Source organism: Enhydra lutris, unplaced genomic scaffold (assembly GCF_002288905.1).
Source record: "Enhydra lutris kenyoni isolate GAN:26980312 unplaced genomic scaffold, ASM228890v2 scaffoldscaffold56, whole genome shotgun sequence".
NCBI classification, from domain to species: Eukaryota; Metazoa; Chordata; class Mammalia; order Carnivora; family Mustelidae; genus Enhydra; species Enhydra lutris.
Genome location: NW_019154140.1, coordinates 10,880,125 through 10,893,126, shown reverse-complemented (window position 1 = coordinate 10,893,126; position 13,002 = coordinate 10,880,125). Strand labels below are relative to the sequence as shown.

General features: G+C 44.2%; 1 protein-coding gene across 1 annotated transcript; it reads left to right on the top strand.

Annotated features, from left to right (window-relative positions):
* Positions 1–556: 556 nt before the first annotated feature.
* On the top strand, positions 557–5,604 carry LOC111157758 (keratin, type II cytoskeletal 3-like). The gene is made up of 8 exons (XM_022519390.1): positions 557–967; positions 1,086–1,306; positions 2,446–2,506; positions 3,286–3,381; positions 3,873–4,037; positions 4,393–4,518; positions 5,009–5,229; positions 5,601–5,604. Exons 1-8 carry the CDS (start codon positions 557–559, stop codon positions 5,602–5,604), a joined length of 1,305 nt encoding a protein of 434 aa, XP_022375098.1.
* Positions 5,605–13,002: the final 7,398 nt, after the last annotated feature.

Here is a 13,002-nt window from a genome sequence, read left to right as displayed (position 1 = left end):
TGGGAGGCAGACAGCTTAGCGATACGAGAGGACGCCCAGGGTTTTGGGGGAATGAAAAAGCCACAGAGTCACCTAATTGAACCTGCTGCCTCCTGAGAAGCTGATGCCTGGGGCCCTGGGACTGGGCCATGCCTGGCAGGAACCAACCTCATTCATCAAGGGAGGGCCCTGGTTTGGTAGTACACAAATTCTGCACAAGGCTAATTACAGGAAAGACTTGAAATGGAGACTCTGGGATTACAGCAAAGGAAATTGGTGTGGGGATTAGTTGTAGCCAGTGAATGAAACTCTGGAAATGAACCAGTTCACTGGAGCCTATAAAAAGGGCCACCTGTTCCCCTGTAGAAGGTGCCCTTTCCTCAGAGGCTTCTGACCCAAGACATCTTCCCGTGCCCAGAGAAAATGATGAGCCAGCAGTCCAGCAGGCTGTCCCAGGCCACCAAGGGCTCTAGGGGCTGCTCTACTGTTGTGGTGTCTGGCCAGAGCTGTATCAGCCCCCACTAAGTCCCAGTCAGCCTCATGCTCGGGAGGAGGCAGGACCTCCACAGCCTGTGTCATGGTAGGGGGTACCTTTGGCAGCCAGAGCCTGTACAGTCTTCGGGGGAGCAAGAAGGTCTTGCTCAGTGTGGCCAGAGGTGCTGTCCAGACTGGGAGCTCAGCATGGGGTTGCTCGGGTGCCTTTGGAGGGAGTCTATGTGGGGCTGGAGGAAGGGGCATGAGAGGTAGCTCTGGAAGAGGCTCCATTAGCAATGGAGGAAGACCTGGTGGTTTGGGAAGGATTCCTGGAGGAGCTTTGGGCCTTGGGGGCTCAGGGGGCTTTCCCCTCAGTATCCAGGAGGTGACCATCAACCAGAGCCTCCTTCAGCCCCAGAACATGGGGATTGACCCTCAGATCAGGGAGATGAAGACCCAAGAGAAGGAACAGATCAAGACTCTTAATGACAAGTTTGTCTCTTTCATCGACAAGGTGAGGGATCATGGTAGGGAGGGGGGCCTGGAAACATGAGGCATAGGCTGGGGCTGTGGGTCTGCCCATGAACCAGAGGCTGGGTAGGCCATGACCTCTGCTCCCTGGTTGACCACAGGTGCGGTTCCTGGAGCAGGAGAACAAGGTGCTGGAGACCAAGTGGTGCCTCCTGCAGGAACAATCGACAATCTCCAGGGCCAGCGCCAATGACCTGCAACCTTTCTTTGAGTCTTATACCAGCTGCCTCCAGGCCTACCTGGATAGGCTGCTGAGTGAGCGGGGTCAGCTAGATGGGGAACTGAGCACAATGCAAACACCTGTGGAGGAGTATAAGAGGAAGTGAGTGATGGAGGTGCTGGGGAAGCAGCCACTGGGTCTAAGTGATTGTGGTCAGGTCAGGAGGTGTGGAGGCTTTTTGGCTGGGAAGTTGTTTGTGCATGTCCTCAAGGAATCTGTAGGCCGCAGGATGGGGTGTCAGGATGCGGGTCTGATGAAGGAGGATCTGCTCTCTTTTGATATTTGTGTTGGCGCCAAGGAGAATGAAATGTATGTCAGAGTGTGGGCTTCAAGGGGGCCCCCTTTAGACAGAGATAGATATCAGGCACTTTGGCATTAACAACAGTGGGTCTTTTTTTTTTTTTTTTTTTTTTTGACAAATCGAGATCACAAGCAGGCCGAGAGGCAGGCAGAGAGACAGGTGGGTGGAAGCAGGCTCACCGCTGAGCAGAGAGCCTGATGTGGGGCTTGATACCAGGAACCTGGGCTCATGACCTGAGCTGAAGGCAGAGGCTTTAACCCACTGAGCCATCCAGGTGCCCCGACAACAGTGGGTCTTACACTGTGCTGCTTACCGGAATCACTTTGGAAGCTTTATAAATTCTGTATGCCCAGGTTGCACACATGACTCATTGAATCAGAATTTCTAGGCATGGGATCCAGGCACTGGGTAGCTTTTATAGAGCCTCAGGTGATTCCAACATACTGCCAAGAGTGAAGACTAGTTAGACAATGCGTTTGTGCTGGGTGATGAGGGAGATTCAAGGGGATGTGGGACACAGATGGAGAAGGGAACAGCTGGGACCTTCAGGTGTAGGTGGGAGGTGGCGTTGGGAGCGACCACAGGTTTTTTGTTCATGAGGACTAGCCTGAGTCCTTGCAGTAGAGAATTCAGAGATCTGAATGAATGTGTTGCCCAAGGACACCAGGGTTTATGTGCCAATTCCATCACTTGGTTTATCTTCTATTTCCAATATTCTGGAGTGTCAGAAATGGGGTGCCAGTGTGCTCTTAAAGGCCCTACCATTTTAATAAAGCACGCCACTCAACTGGCTTTAGTTTGGTCTTATCCAGGGAATAGTCACCTACATCTCTGCCCTAGGTTACAGACCACCCTCTGGAATAAAGACCTTTCTCTGGGCACATGGGCACATACACTTGGCTCAGTCACCCTCGAACATGACCTCTCTCCTTCCTTGTAGGTACAATGATGAGCTTAATAAGCGCTCAGAGGCTGAGAATGACTTCATGTTTCTGAAGAAGGTGAGCAGGCCTGTGGGGAAGAACAAGCTGTCACAGGGTCCTCCCATGGCACAAGGGAAGTGGGGGGGGGATGGTGGCATCTTCCCAGGGATGTGAGACTGGCTAGCACTTTGTCCAGAGCAGAATTCCAAATGTTGTCCTGTTGTTGATGGCCAGAACAACGCCAGCCTTGCATCTGAGCCTATGCCCTGAGGGCTTTCTGTTTGTGTGTGTGTGTGGGTGGGTTTTTTTGTTGTTTTTGTTTTCTGTAGCTAGGATATCTCTCAAGTGTGTTTGGCTCAACAGTTGCAAAACTGCTTTGAGCCAGTCCTTACACATTATAGTTTATTGCAGCTCTTGATAACTACTACCCTAACTATCCAAGCTACAAAAATGGGTAGTGGTGATTTTTTCTAACACTGAGCTCAATTATCAAAACTCTCTACTACAAGTGTAAGGTTTGGTTTAAATGATTTTTGGTCCCTCAACTATGTAAACATGATACCAATGTTTTTAAATTCAATGGTAACTAATGAGAATAATACTGAAGCTAAGAAGGCTAATTCTCTGTTTTTTTTTTTTTACTTTCTTTTTTATTTTTAAGATTTTATTTATTTATTTGACAGAGAGAGATCACAAGCAGGCAGAGAGGCAGGCAGAGAGAGCAGGGGAAGCAGGCTCCCTGCTGAGCAGAGAGATTGATGCGGGACTCGGTCCCAGGACCCTGAGATCATAAACTGAGCCGAAGGCTGAGGTTTAAACCACTGAGCCACCCAGGTGCCCCCGTTTTTTACTTTCAGGATGTGGATACTTCCTACATGACCAAAGTGGACTTGGAAATAAAAATGGAGAGCCTGACCAGTGAAGTCAACTTTCTGAGAGCCCTCTTTGAAGCTGTAAGGACCTTCATACTGTCCTGTAGGGTGGAAGCCATGACACAGGGTCTCAAATCTTGCTTGATTCTGGGGATTCAGCTTCCTTTGTGAAATCTATTTGGCAGTGGCATTTGCAGTCTTTCCCATCTTTATCCCTATTTCTTCTTCATTTCTTCAGTTTTACACCTCCTTAATCATATTGCTTATGTTCTCCCTCTTCTCCTTCCCATGGCTCCAGGCTTTCAGAATCTGTAGTCCATGCCTTTAGAATCCACATGTACATAGGCTCTCAAGGGAAATATGTAAAAGGAGAGTTAAGGGCAATCCCATACTGCCTGCTGGGAATTTTCTTACTGCCTGGTTTCTGGATCACTGTCTTGTCCTCTTCCTTTCCCTCCAGTAAGATTTAATTTTCTTGACCCCACAACATTCCAGAGCCAATGCTTGGAAGGTTTAGGGCATCCTAGAGAGATGATGACACTGCCCAATGGTGTGTTCCTATGTGCATGTAGGAGTTCAAACAGGTCCTGTCAGAATCCAGTGATATGTCCATCATCCTGTCCATGGACAACAACCGGCATCTGGACCTGGAGAGCATCATCACCGAGGTCAAGGGCCAGTATGAAGAGATCACCCAGAGGATCAAGGCTGAGGCCAAGGGGCTATACGAGGTCAAGGTAAATAGGAGTCCCTGCAACAGTTAGTCTAGACTAACAAGATTTATCCAGGGCTCCTGCTCCTTCACCTCCAGCCCTTCCTGGCAACATCCCAGATAATGCAGTTTGTTCAGTGGAAACCCACCAAAATATCTTTTACAAACACCTATGACTTACAATGTTTTCCTTTCTACTGCCTGATTTCTTTAAGGGCAACTTTGATTTTTAGTTAAGTGATCCTTTCCATTCTAAATGCCCGGTGGACTTCTGTGTAGTATGAGGACTTTCTGGATTGACTGCACTTCTATTCTCTTTTTCATACACATGTATTTGAGGGTTAGGGATAATTTCTCCCTATCTGCTCCTTACCTTCCATCTTGGGGAGCTGCAGACTATAGCCAACATGTATGGTTATGACTTGAGGAGCACCAAGAATGAGATTGCAGAGCTCAACAGGATGGTCCAGAGGCTGCAGACCAAGATCGAGAGCATCAAGATGCAGGTGGGTGTGACTCCCCAAAGCCTGGGATTGTAACTGTGATAACAGTGGTGCTCTGAGATGCCAGTGGGACACCTGAACCTAGTAGGGTGGAAAGTCTTTTGGGTCCTTATTGGAAGCTACAATGGAGCTTCCCAGGTAATACCATATAGAGTGATGGCTTCATGTATGTTACCTTTATTCTTACCCATCATCTTCAAGATAGAATGATCTTCCCTCATTTCATTTGTTGTGGCCCCAAGGCTCCATGAAATATGTGGGACTGAGTTTCTGGGGTTTCATACCATAGATTATACCCCTTTAAGAGATTGGGAAGCAGGTGATCAATATCTCTGGGATCTCTGGGTAAGGATTCAAATGACCATTGGAATTTCCTAGCATCATGTAGCTACATGAATATGAGTGATATGGGCAGAAGGAGTTAGCATGGTCACCTGCCATGTGCCCAGGTGATTTTAGAGATTTAACCCTTCTCTTCTCTCTCCTCCTTCAGAATACTAACCTGCAGGAGACAATTGCTGACACTGAACAACAGGGTGAATGGACACTCAAAGATGCCCAGGCCAAGTTGGCAGAGCTCAAGAAGGCCCTGCAGCAGGCCCAGGAAAACTTGGCCTATCTCCTGCTTGACTACCAGGAACTGATGAACATCAAGTTGGCATTGGATGTGGAGATCGCCACCTACCAGAAGATGCTGGATGGTGAGGAGTGCAGGTGGGTAGGGACTCTGGCTAAGGCAAGGAGGACAATTCGAGAATCAAGTTTCAAATGATTTTATGGTCCTTGGTTAGACACAGTGGCAGAGGACAAAATAGGGTCTCCACAAATGCTTGAATAACTGAATTATACTGTCTAGCACTCACCTCTTTGGGCTCAGGAACACCAACTTTGTTAGAGCGGAATACTTAAAGCTTCCTAACAGGCAAGTAGTACACCCCAAAGGCCAATGCCAGCCAATCCTGATATGGTGGAGAATACAGATAGATAGTAGGTTGTCCTATCAGCCTGATGCTCTTATTCTCCAAACTGGTTTCCACTTCCCTCCACACCAGTCACTCTTCTTTGCCTCTCTATCTCTGGCACAGATAAGAGCTGTGTCACTTTTGGTATAGGCCAGACACTGTGCTAGACATTCTTTGTGGCTTAGTTCACTCTTCTCAACAAACTGAAAAAGAAGTATATTATTCCAGTTTTGCCCAGTGTGCATCCGTGAGTATCTTATGCATTCCATTTCTAGTGTTTGACATGATTTCTCATGACTTTGCTTCAGCTCTTCAGAAAAATTGCTTTTTCTATAGCCTGATTGCCAGAGTAAAAGAAAGGGAGGGGCAAAGGGAGATCCATATTTGGGTAGGACTTATCGAATGTCCTGTGCAGAGTATGTCCTGGATTTGCCTTCAGATAAAGAACTTCCACCCATGGATATATATATATATATATATACATATATATATATATGATTTTCCTCTTTTTGGATTTTCTCTGCCACTCATTCCTTAGATAGGAATGCATGCAATGGACATTTAGACAGACAGACAGACAGATGGCATTGAACAACCCATTCTCATTGCAGTTGTGGTCAACCACACATCTGGCAACAAGAGCATTAGTGCTGGGGGCAGCAGTCGCAGCGGCAGCAATGGCATCTGGGGCAACAGAAGTGACCAGGGCATCCAAGGGGACTGTGCATTCACCAGTGTGAGGAAGGGCATCCAGTCCAGAAGCACAAGCACATCCATGGATCAGAGTTCCAGACTGGGCAGCTCCTCCTCCTCCTCAGCTAGTATTATGCAGACCACTGCTAGGAGTGACCAGCGCTCCTGCATCAAATACTGAGACTGGGCCCTGATACATGACTGTACAAATTTCCCCTACCTTTAGCCACACCTCTCTACAATTGCTCCTCTCTCCCCAGGGCTGGTGATACTATACTCTCATATGCTTGGAGGCTCAAAGCCAAGAAGGGGCCCAGGTAGACATCTTCAGTTTAGGAGTTTGTCCCTGAGCCCTTCACCCATCCATTACCACCTATTGTCCACTTGTATATAAACTCTGCTTTGCATCCTCTCTGCTCTCTGTTAATTTTTCTTCATTAAACTGCAATAGATGATGATGGATTTGACTCTATGAGTTTTTCAAAATAATAGGGACCCATGATATTTGCTGAATCAGAGGGCAATACACTAAAAATGTGGCCTGCAGGAAGTTATGTTAGCGCTGTGCATGGAGTGAGTGAGAGTTGAGAAGAGGATGAGGGTGCTGAGGGAGTCTTTGGGGGTAAGCCAACTAGGTCAGACTTCACAATTAGCCCAACTGCCATGAACTGCCATGCAGTTCACTTCAGTTTTTCTGGATCTATCTCAGGGCAGGCCACACCCTGGGGTTGGAACACTTCTCATACTGGCAACAGTAATCCTTGCCAAGAATTCCAAATGGCTCAGTGGCGGCCAACGGACTAACTGCAGTGCCAAGTCTGGGTCACCTCAGGGGGGCGGCTTTTCTTTATCACCTCCCTTGGTGTCTTTGGTGGGAGAACATGGTCAAAAGCTGTCCCTGTGTCCTCATTCCTTATGATTCAATGGTAGTTGTCCCCTTTCCCGGTAAGACTCTGCAGCATTCTGACTCCCTCTTCCTCCCCCCACCTGAGATCTCAAGGCTCTGGAAAATCAATAAATGAAACCAAGTTTTATTTAGTAATTTCCACCTGTTCAGACATTGTTCTGAGAATTTCACACATAAATAGTTTAATCCTCACAATGATCCTATGAGGTAGGCATGATTATCCTCACTTTATAGATTAGAAAAAGGAGCACAGAGACATAAAGATGATTCCATGCCAAAGGTTGCAGTTAGCAAGTGGTACAGCCAGGGTTTGAACCTGAGTGGTTGGGGCCTAGAGTCCTAGAGTCCATGCTTGTAACTTGCATTTATATAATGTCATATGCATGATTTTGTTTTTTCTTTGTGTGTGTGTGTGTGTGTGTGATAGATTTGGGGGTAGAATGTCTTTGGTCTTCGAAGGCAGAGGCTTAGTTTATTCAGATTCCTGCTCTGTCCTTGGTTCTGAAATCTGGTCCAGATACCTGGGGACTCTTCTATTTCAAGAGGCTGACACTTGCCTCAGTCCCTCCAAACTTGACTTCTCAGTCCCACCTTTAGTTCTGACTATTTGCATGTGCTCACAGATTTCCTGCTTAAGATCAAGTAAACAATGAATATCGGAACACTGAAAATATTAAATTAAATTAAAAAAAGAAGAATACAAGCTCAAATAAAGCAAAGAGGGTAGAATAAAAAATAAAATAAAATAGAAGGGGAAAAAAAGATCAAGTAAACATTTGTTTCAAAGCTCAACTTTAAAAAAGACCCAGACCTGGTCCATTTTGTTTTGTTGCCTTTAAAACCAAGAACAACATAAAAGTCTCAAAGTGTTTATGGATAATAAAACTTACATAATTTAGCATGTTTACCTTTTTGTCTCAGCTGCTGGGGAATATTTTTCATTAGATTATTAGAATATTTGCTTCTTTTTTTAAAAACATGGATTATTTATATTATTATTTTTAGAGAGAGAGTGTGGGGGGGAAGGTTAGGGGGAAGAGATAGAGGGAAAGGGAGATAGAGAGAATCTCAAAGAGACTAAATGCTCAGTGCCAAGCTCAACCCAGGGCTTGATCCCATGACCCTGAGATCATGACCTGAGCTGAAATTAAGAGTTAAATGCTTAACTGACTGAGCCACCCAGATGTCCCTGTATTATTATTATTTTTTTATTTAACTCTCTTATTATTGGGACAAGAGGAAAATAAAAATAAAGGAAATTGAGAAAATAGTCTTCTCTTGATTAGAACTAGGTTCATGATGAGCAATTTGGAAATGGGCACTCACGGAGGAAGAGAGTGATTTAAAATATTAACTGTTAGTATTGTAGTAATAAAAATAATACCTGCTTCTCAGAGATGTTTCCAAGAATACATGAAATAATATACATGAAAATGTTTTATAAAATGAAAATATTCATATAGATTTTTTCTTAAATTTTTATTTATTTTTTAAATTTCTTTTCAGTGTTCCAGAATTCATTGATTATGCACCACATCCAGTGCTCTATGCAATACATGCCCTCCATACCCACCACCAGGCTCACCCAACCTCCCACCCCCCTCCCCTCCAAAACCCTCAGTTTGTTTTTCAGAGTCCACAGTCTCTCATGGTTTGTCTCCCGCTCCGATTTCCCCCAAGTCCGTTCTCCTCTCCATCTCCCTATGTCCTCTGTGTTATTCCTTATGCTCCACAAATGAGTGAAACCATATGATAATTGACTCTCTCTGCTTGACTTATTTCACTCAGCATAATCTCCACCAGTCCCATCCAAGTTCATACAAAAGTTGGGTATTCATCCTTTCTGATGGAGGCATTATACTCCATAGCATATACCTTTTTTTTTTTTTTAGATTTTATTTATTTATTTGACAGAGACAGTGAGAAGGGAACACAAACAGGGGGAGTAGGAGAGGGAGAAGCGGGCCTCCCCGCCAAGCAGGAAGCCCAATGTAGGGCTCAACCCCAGGACTCTGGGATCGTGACCCAAGCCAAAGGCAGACGCCTAATGATGGAGCCACCCAGGTGCCCCCTCATATTCATATTCATTCATGTGTGCAAATTTTGATTAACAACTAGGTTATAAGCTCTTTAAAGAGAGGGACTATGTCATATATTGTTTGTATGTTATGTAATACTGGACAGGAAGTGTTTACTTGTTGACTGATGGACTGCTTAAATAATATAATGCATGCCAGAGCTCAGCACAGTTCTTAGAACAAGATAAGTACTCAATAAATCGGAGATATTACCATTATTACTTCAAGCGTTACCACTATTAATTAATTTATGAAGATTCAGACTCTCAAGGCTAGAAATAACTTCAGAGGCCCTGAAAAGGATTCCCCACTTAGACATTGAAGTCTTCTCTAAAACATCATTCCACAATCAGCAGCCCATCTTTCTGTGGAAGGTAACACCTCTCTTTCACAGGATGCTCAGGTGAGTCCTACCTTATAAATTCCACTCATTGGTCCAAGTTTTTTCCCTCTGTGGCCATAGGGAACAACCCTAAGTCCTCTTATGCATGGCGGTCTACAAATAGTTGAGGATGGTTTTTCCCTTCATTGGATTCCTTCTCCAGGTGGAATATTTCCATTTCCTACTCTGCTTTGGGATGCTCTCCCATAGACACCACATCCTCTGGATGCTTGAAACCCAACCCAGACTTCCAAGAGTGGCCTGACTAGCCCAGGAAAAGAGTGGGCATGGGGCTTCCTGTTGTGTATCCTTCAACGTTGTAGGTGAGTTTGGCATCTCCTTCCTGCTGCTGACTCATCCTGAGCTGATGCCATTTTATACAAGCCATTAGGAATTTGTGTTTCCCCATGCTGAACTGTACTGCTGCTTTGCTTGAACACACCTGTAGGATTTTATTTTACATTAATCTCTGTTAAATCTTCCTTGTTAGATCTGGCTCAGGCTCTAAACTGTCAAATTATTTCTGGATTGTGATCATGCCATCCAACTTCTTATTACTCTGACCATGTTCGGGCCAGTTGTTAATGTGAGTTATATGCACAACTGTCCTTGCTTGAGTGTACTGGAAAGAAAAACTACTATAAAGGAAAAATGACTTATTTATAACAGAAGAGGAAGGTGTTCTATTTAATCTTAAGTAGCTTTTTAAAAACCTCTTTATTATAGAAAATTTCAAATAAATATAAAAATAGAGAGACTAGTACAATGAATGCTTGCTTCTGTATCCATCACCCAGGTTGACAATTAACTCATTATCCTGTTTCATTTCTATTCTCCCCACTCCCTTTAACCCTCCAGATTATGCTGAAGCAAGTCCCAAACAGTATACTATTTTATTCATATATGATTTTTAAGTTCCTCTGAAGGATAAGGACTCTTTAAATAAGATAACCATATTAACAATATCACCCTTAACAAGGTAAACATTAATTCTTTAATATGATTTAAAAAATCCAGTCCAGTGTGTCAGCTCTATTCAGATAAAAATTAAAAAGAACTCTGGCTGAGGTTCACAGTTCCTGTAATGTCTTGTGAATGTTTTCATTAAAATCACTTGTTTGAATCTGGGCCTAAATCATCTTCATGCACTGCAATTGGTTCAGATCCCCCTTTTTATTCCTTGTAATTTATCTCTTAAAGAAACTTGGCCATTTGTTTTGTGGATTTAGTGTCCTACTTTAGTGGCCCCCCACCTCCACCCCTCTGCTGTGCTATTGTTCAACATGTTCCTTTTTCCATTGTCTCTATTTTTAATGATCATAAATTGGGTGCTCTATTCTATAAATTTTAATACAGTTACTCATGTATAGATTTGTGAAGCCACCACCACAACAAGAGGGTAGAGAACAGTTTTATCATCCCCCTCCAATTCCTTCATGTTACTTTTGTATAGTGACACACTCCCTCCATCTCTAACCAGGGGCACCTACTGATTTGTCCTCCATCACGATAGTTCAGTCTTTCGGAGAATCTCATACCATCAAATCACACAGTGGGTAATCTTTTGATATTGACTTCTTTCCCTCAGCATAACGCCTTTGAGATTTATCCAATTTGTTGTAGCAAGAGTTTGCTTCTTTTTATTGCCACGAGTACTGTATGGAATTGATGTACTATGGTTTGTTTGTTTCCTCTCTTCTTGAAGGACACTTGAGTTGTCACCAATTTTTGTGATTATTAATGGAGATGCTATAAGCATTCATGTACATGTTTTCGTTTGAATGTAAGCTTTTATTTCTCTAGAGTAAATACCCAGCAGTGGGATTTTTGGTCATATGTTGTATCTTTAATTTTATAAAAAAAATTGCTAAATTGTTTTTAAAAGGGATTGTGCCATTTTGCATTGTATGAGAATTGCAGTTAAATTGCATCCACCAGAGCAAGTTGTCAGTATTTTTAAACTTTAGCTGTTCTAAGACATATGTAGTGGTGTGGCTCTTTGCTTTGAAGAATTTATTGATTCTTTGCTTTTGAAAGGTGAGATCCTCTCCCTCCCTTTCTCCCCATGGAAATCTGGAGAGGGTGAGACAAACAGGCCTTTGTTATGCTACATGCAAAATTAGAGGGATTTTGAATTTTCATGGGAGATCCAGGAAAGAAGGCCAGAACAGACCATGGAAAGAAGAGGAGGGTGAGGAGGTTTCAGCTCGGGTCATGATCTCAGGATCATGATCTCAGGGTCAGGAGATCAAGCCCCATTTTGAGCTCCCCACTCAGTGCGGAGTCTGCTTGGGATTCTCTCCCTTTCACTCCTCTTTTGCCCCTTCCCCTACTTGCTCTCCCATCCTCTCAAATAAATAAGTAAATAAGTAAGTAAGTAAGTAAGTAAGTAAGTAAATAAATAAATAAATAAATAAAATCTTTAAACAAAAAAGAGCTTCTAGCTGAGGGCTAAGCAGCAGAGTGGTGTCAGGGGAGAGGTTCAGCCCATCATCTGAGAACCAAATTCTGCAATTCTGGGACTATATCTTTTTGTGGGGGGAGCATCTTTATCTAATATGCTTTCACAGCCTGTGCCATGGTAAGGAGCCAGGGAAGGGACATGAGAGGTAGCTCTGGAGGAGGCTCCTTTAGCAACAGAGGAAGTTTTGGAGAAGGTGGAACATGGTCTCTGGTTCCCACAGAGCCCTCTGTCTGGAGACCAGATCTGCCTTGGCAGCAGCAGCAGCAGAGATGGGCCTTAGGCATGGTGGCGGGGGTGCAGGGCCTAGACTGAGTGAGGGGCTCCAGAGAAAGAAGCCTGGATATTCGGTGATCGAACCATGGAAAGAGCACTGGATGGGAACCCTACGAATTGCTGGATGATCATTTGAGGTTTACCTGTCCTCACTGTGTAGCTTGAACATGTTCCATCTCCTCTTTGATCCTCGTGGTCCTTATCTTTACAAAGATACCTTTGGAGGTCTCTAATCTTTGAGGTTTCTTAAGTAACATCTCAAGTGGGAGGGGGCTCTATGTTCTTGTAATTTTTTTTCTTTTCCTTTATACAGCAGGATGTCTGGGGTGTGTCATCACTCTGTGCATCTGTAAGTATCTTACATATTTTTTTCCCTGGAGGTTGGGTTAAATATTGCTACTGAGATTGCGTAACTACTTCCCTTAGGATAAAGCAGAATGATTCAAACTTTCACAAAGGGAAGGTCTCTATATAACAAAGGCATTACTGAGTTTTCCACATTCTGACCTCTAGGAGCTGGAGGAAAAGAAGAAGGCATCTGCTGTTACTCCTTATGTCTGGCTCTGCTACAGCTGAGCTCACCACCTGCTGTGGCCACCTACCCTCTAATACTCCTGTGTGCCCCTCACTCCCCACGCCTCAGCCCCGAGCACCTCTGCCTTCTCCATCCATCCATGCAACCAGCACCTAGAGCAGGAAACAAACATTCCCATTGCCCCAGATGTCCC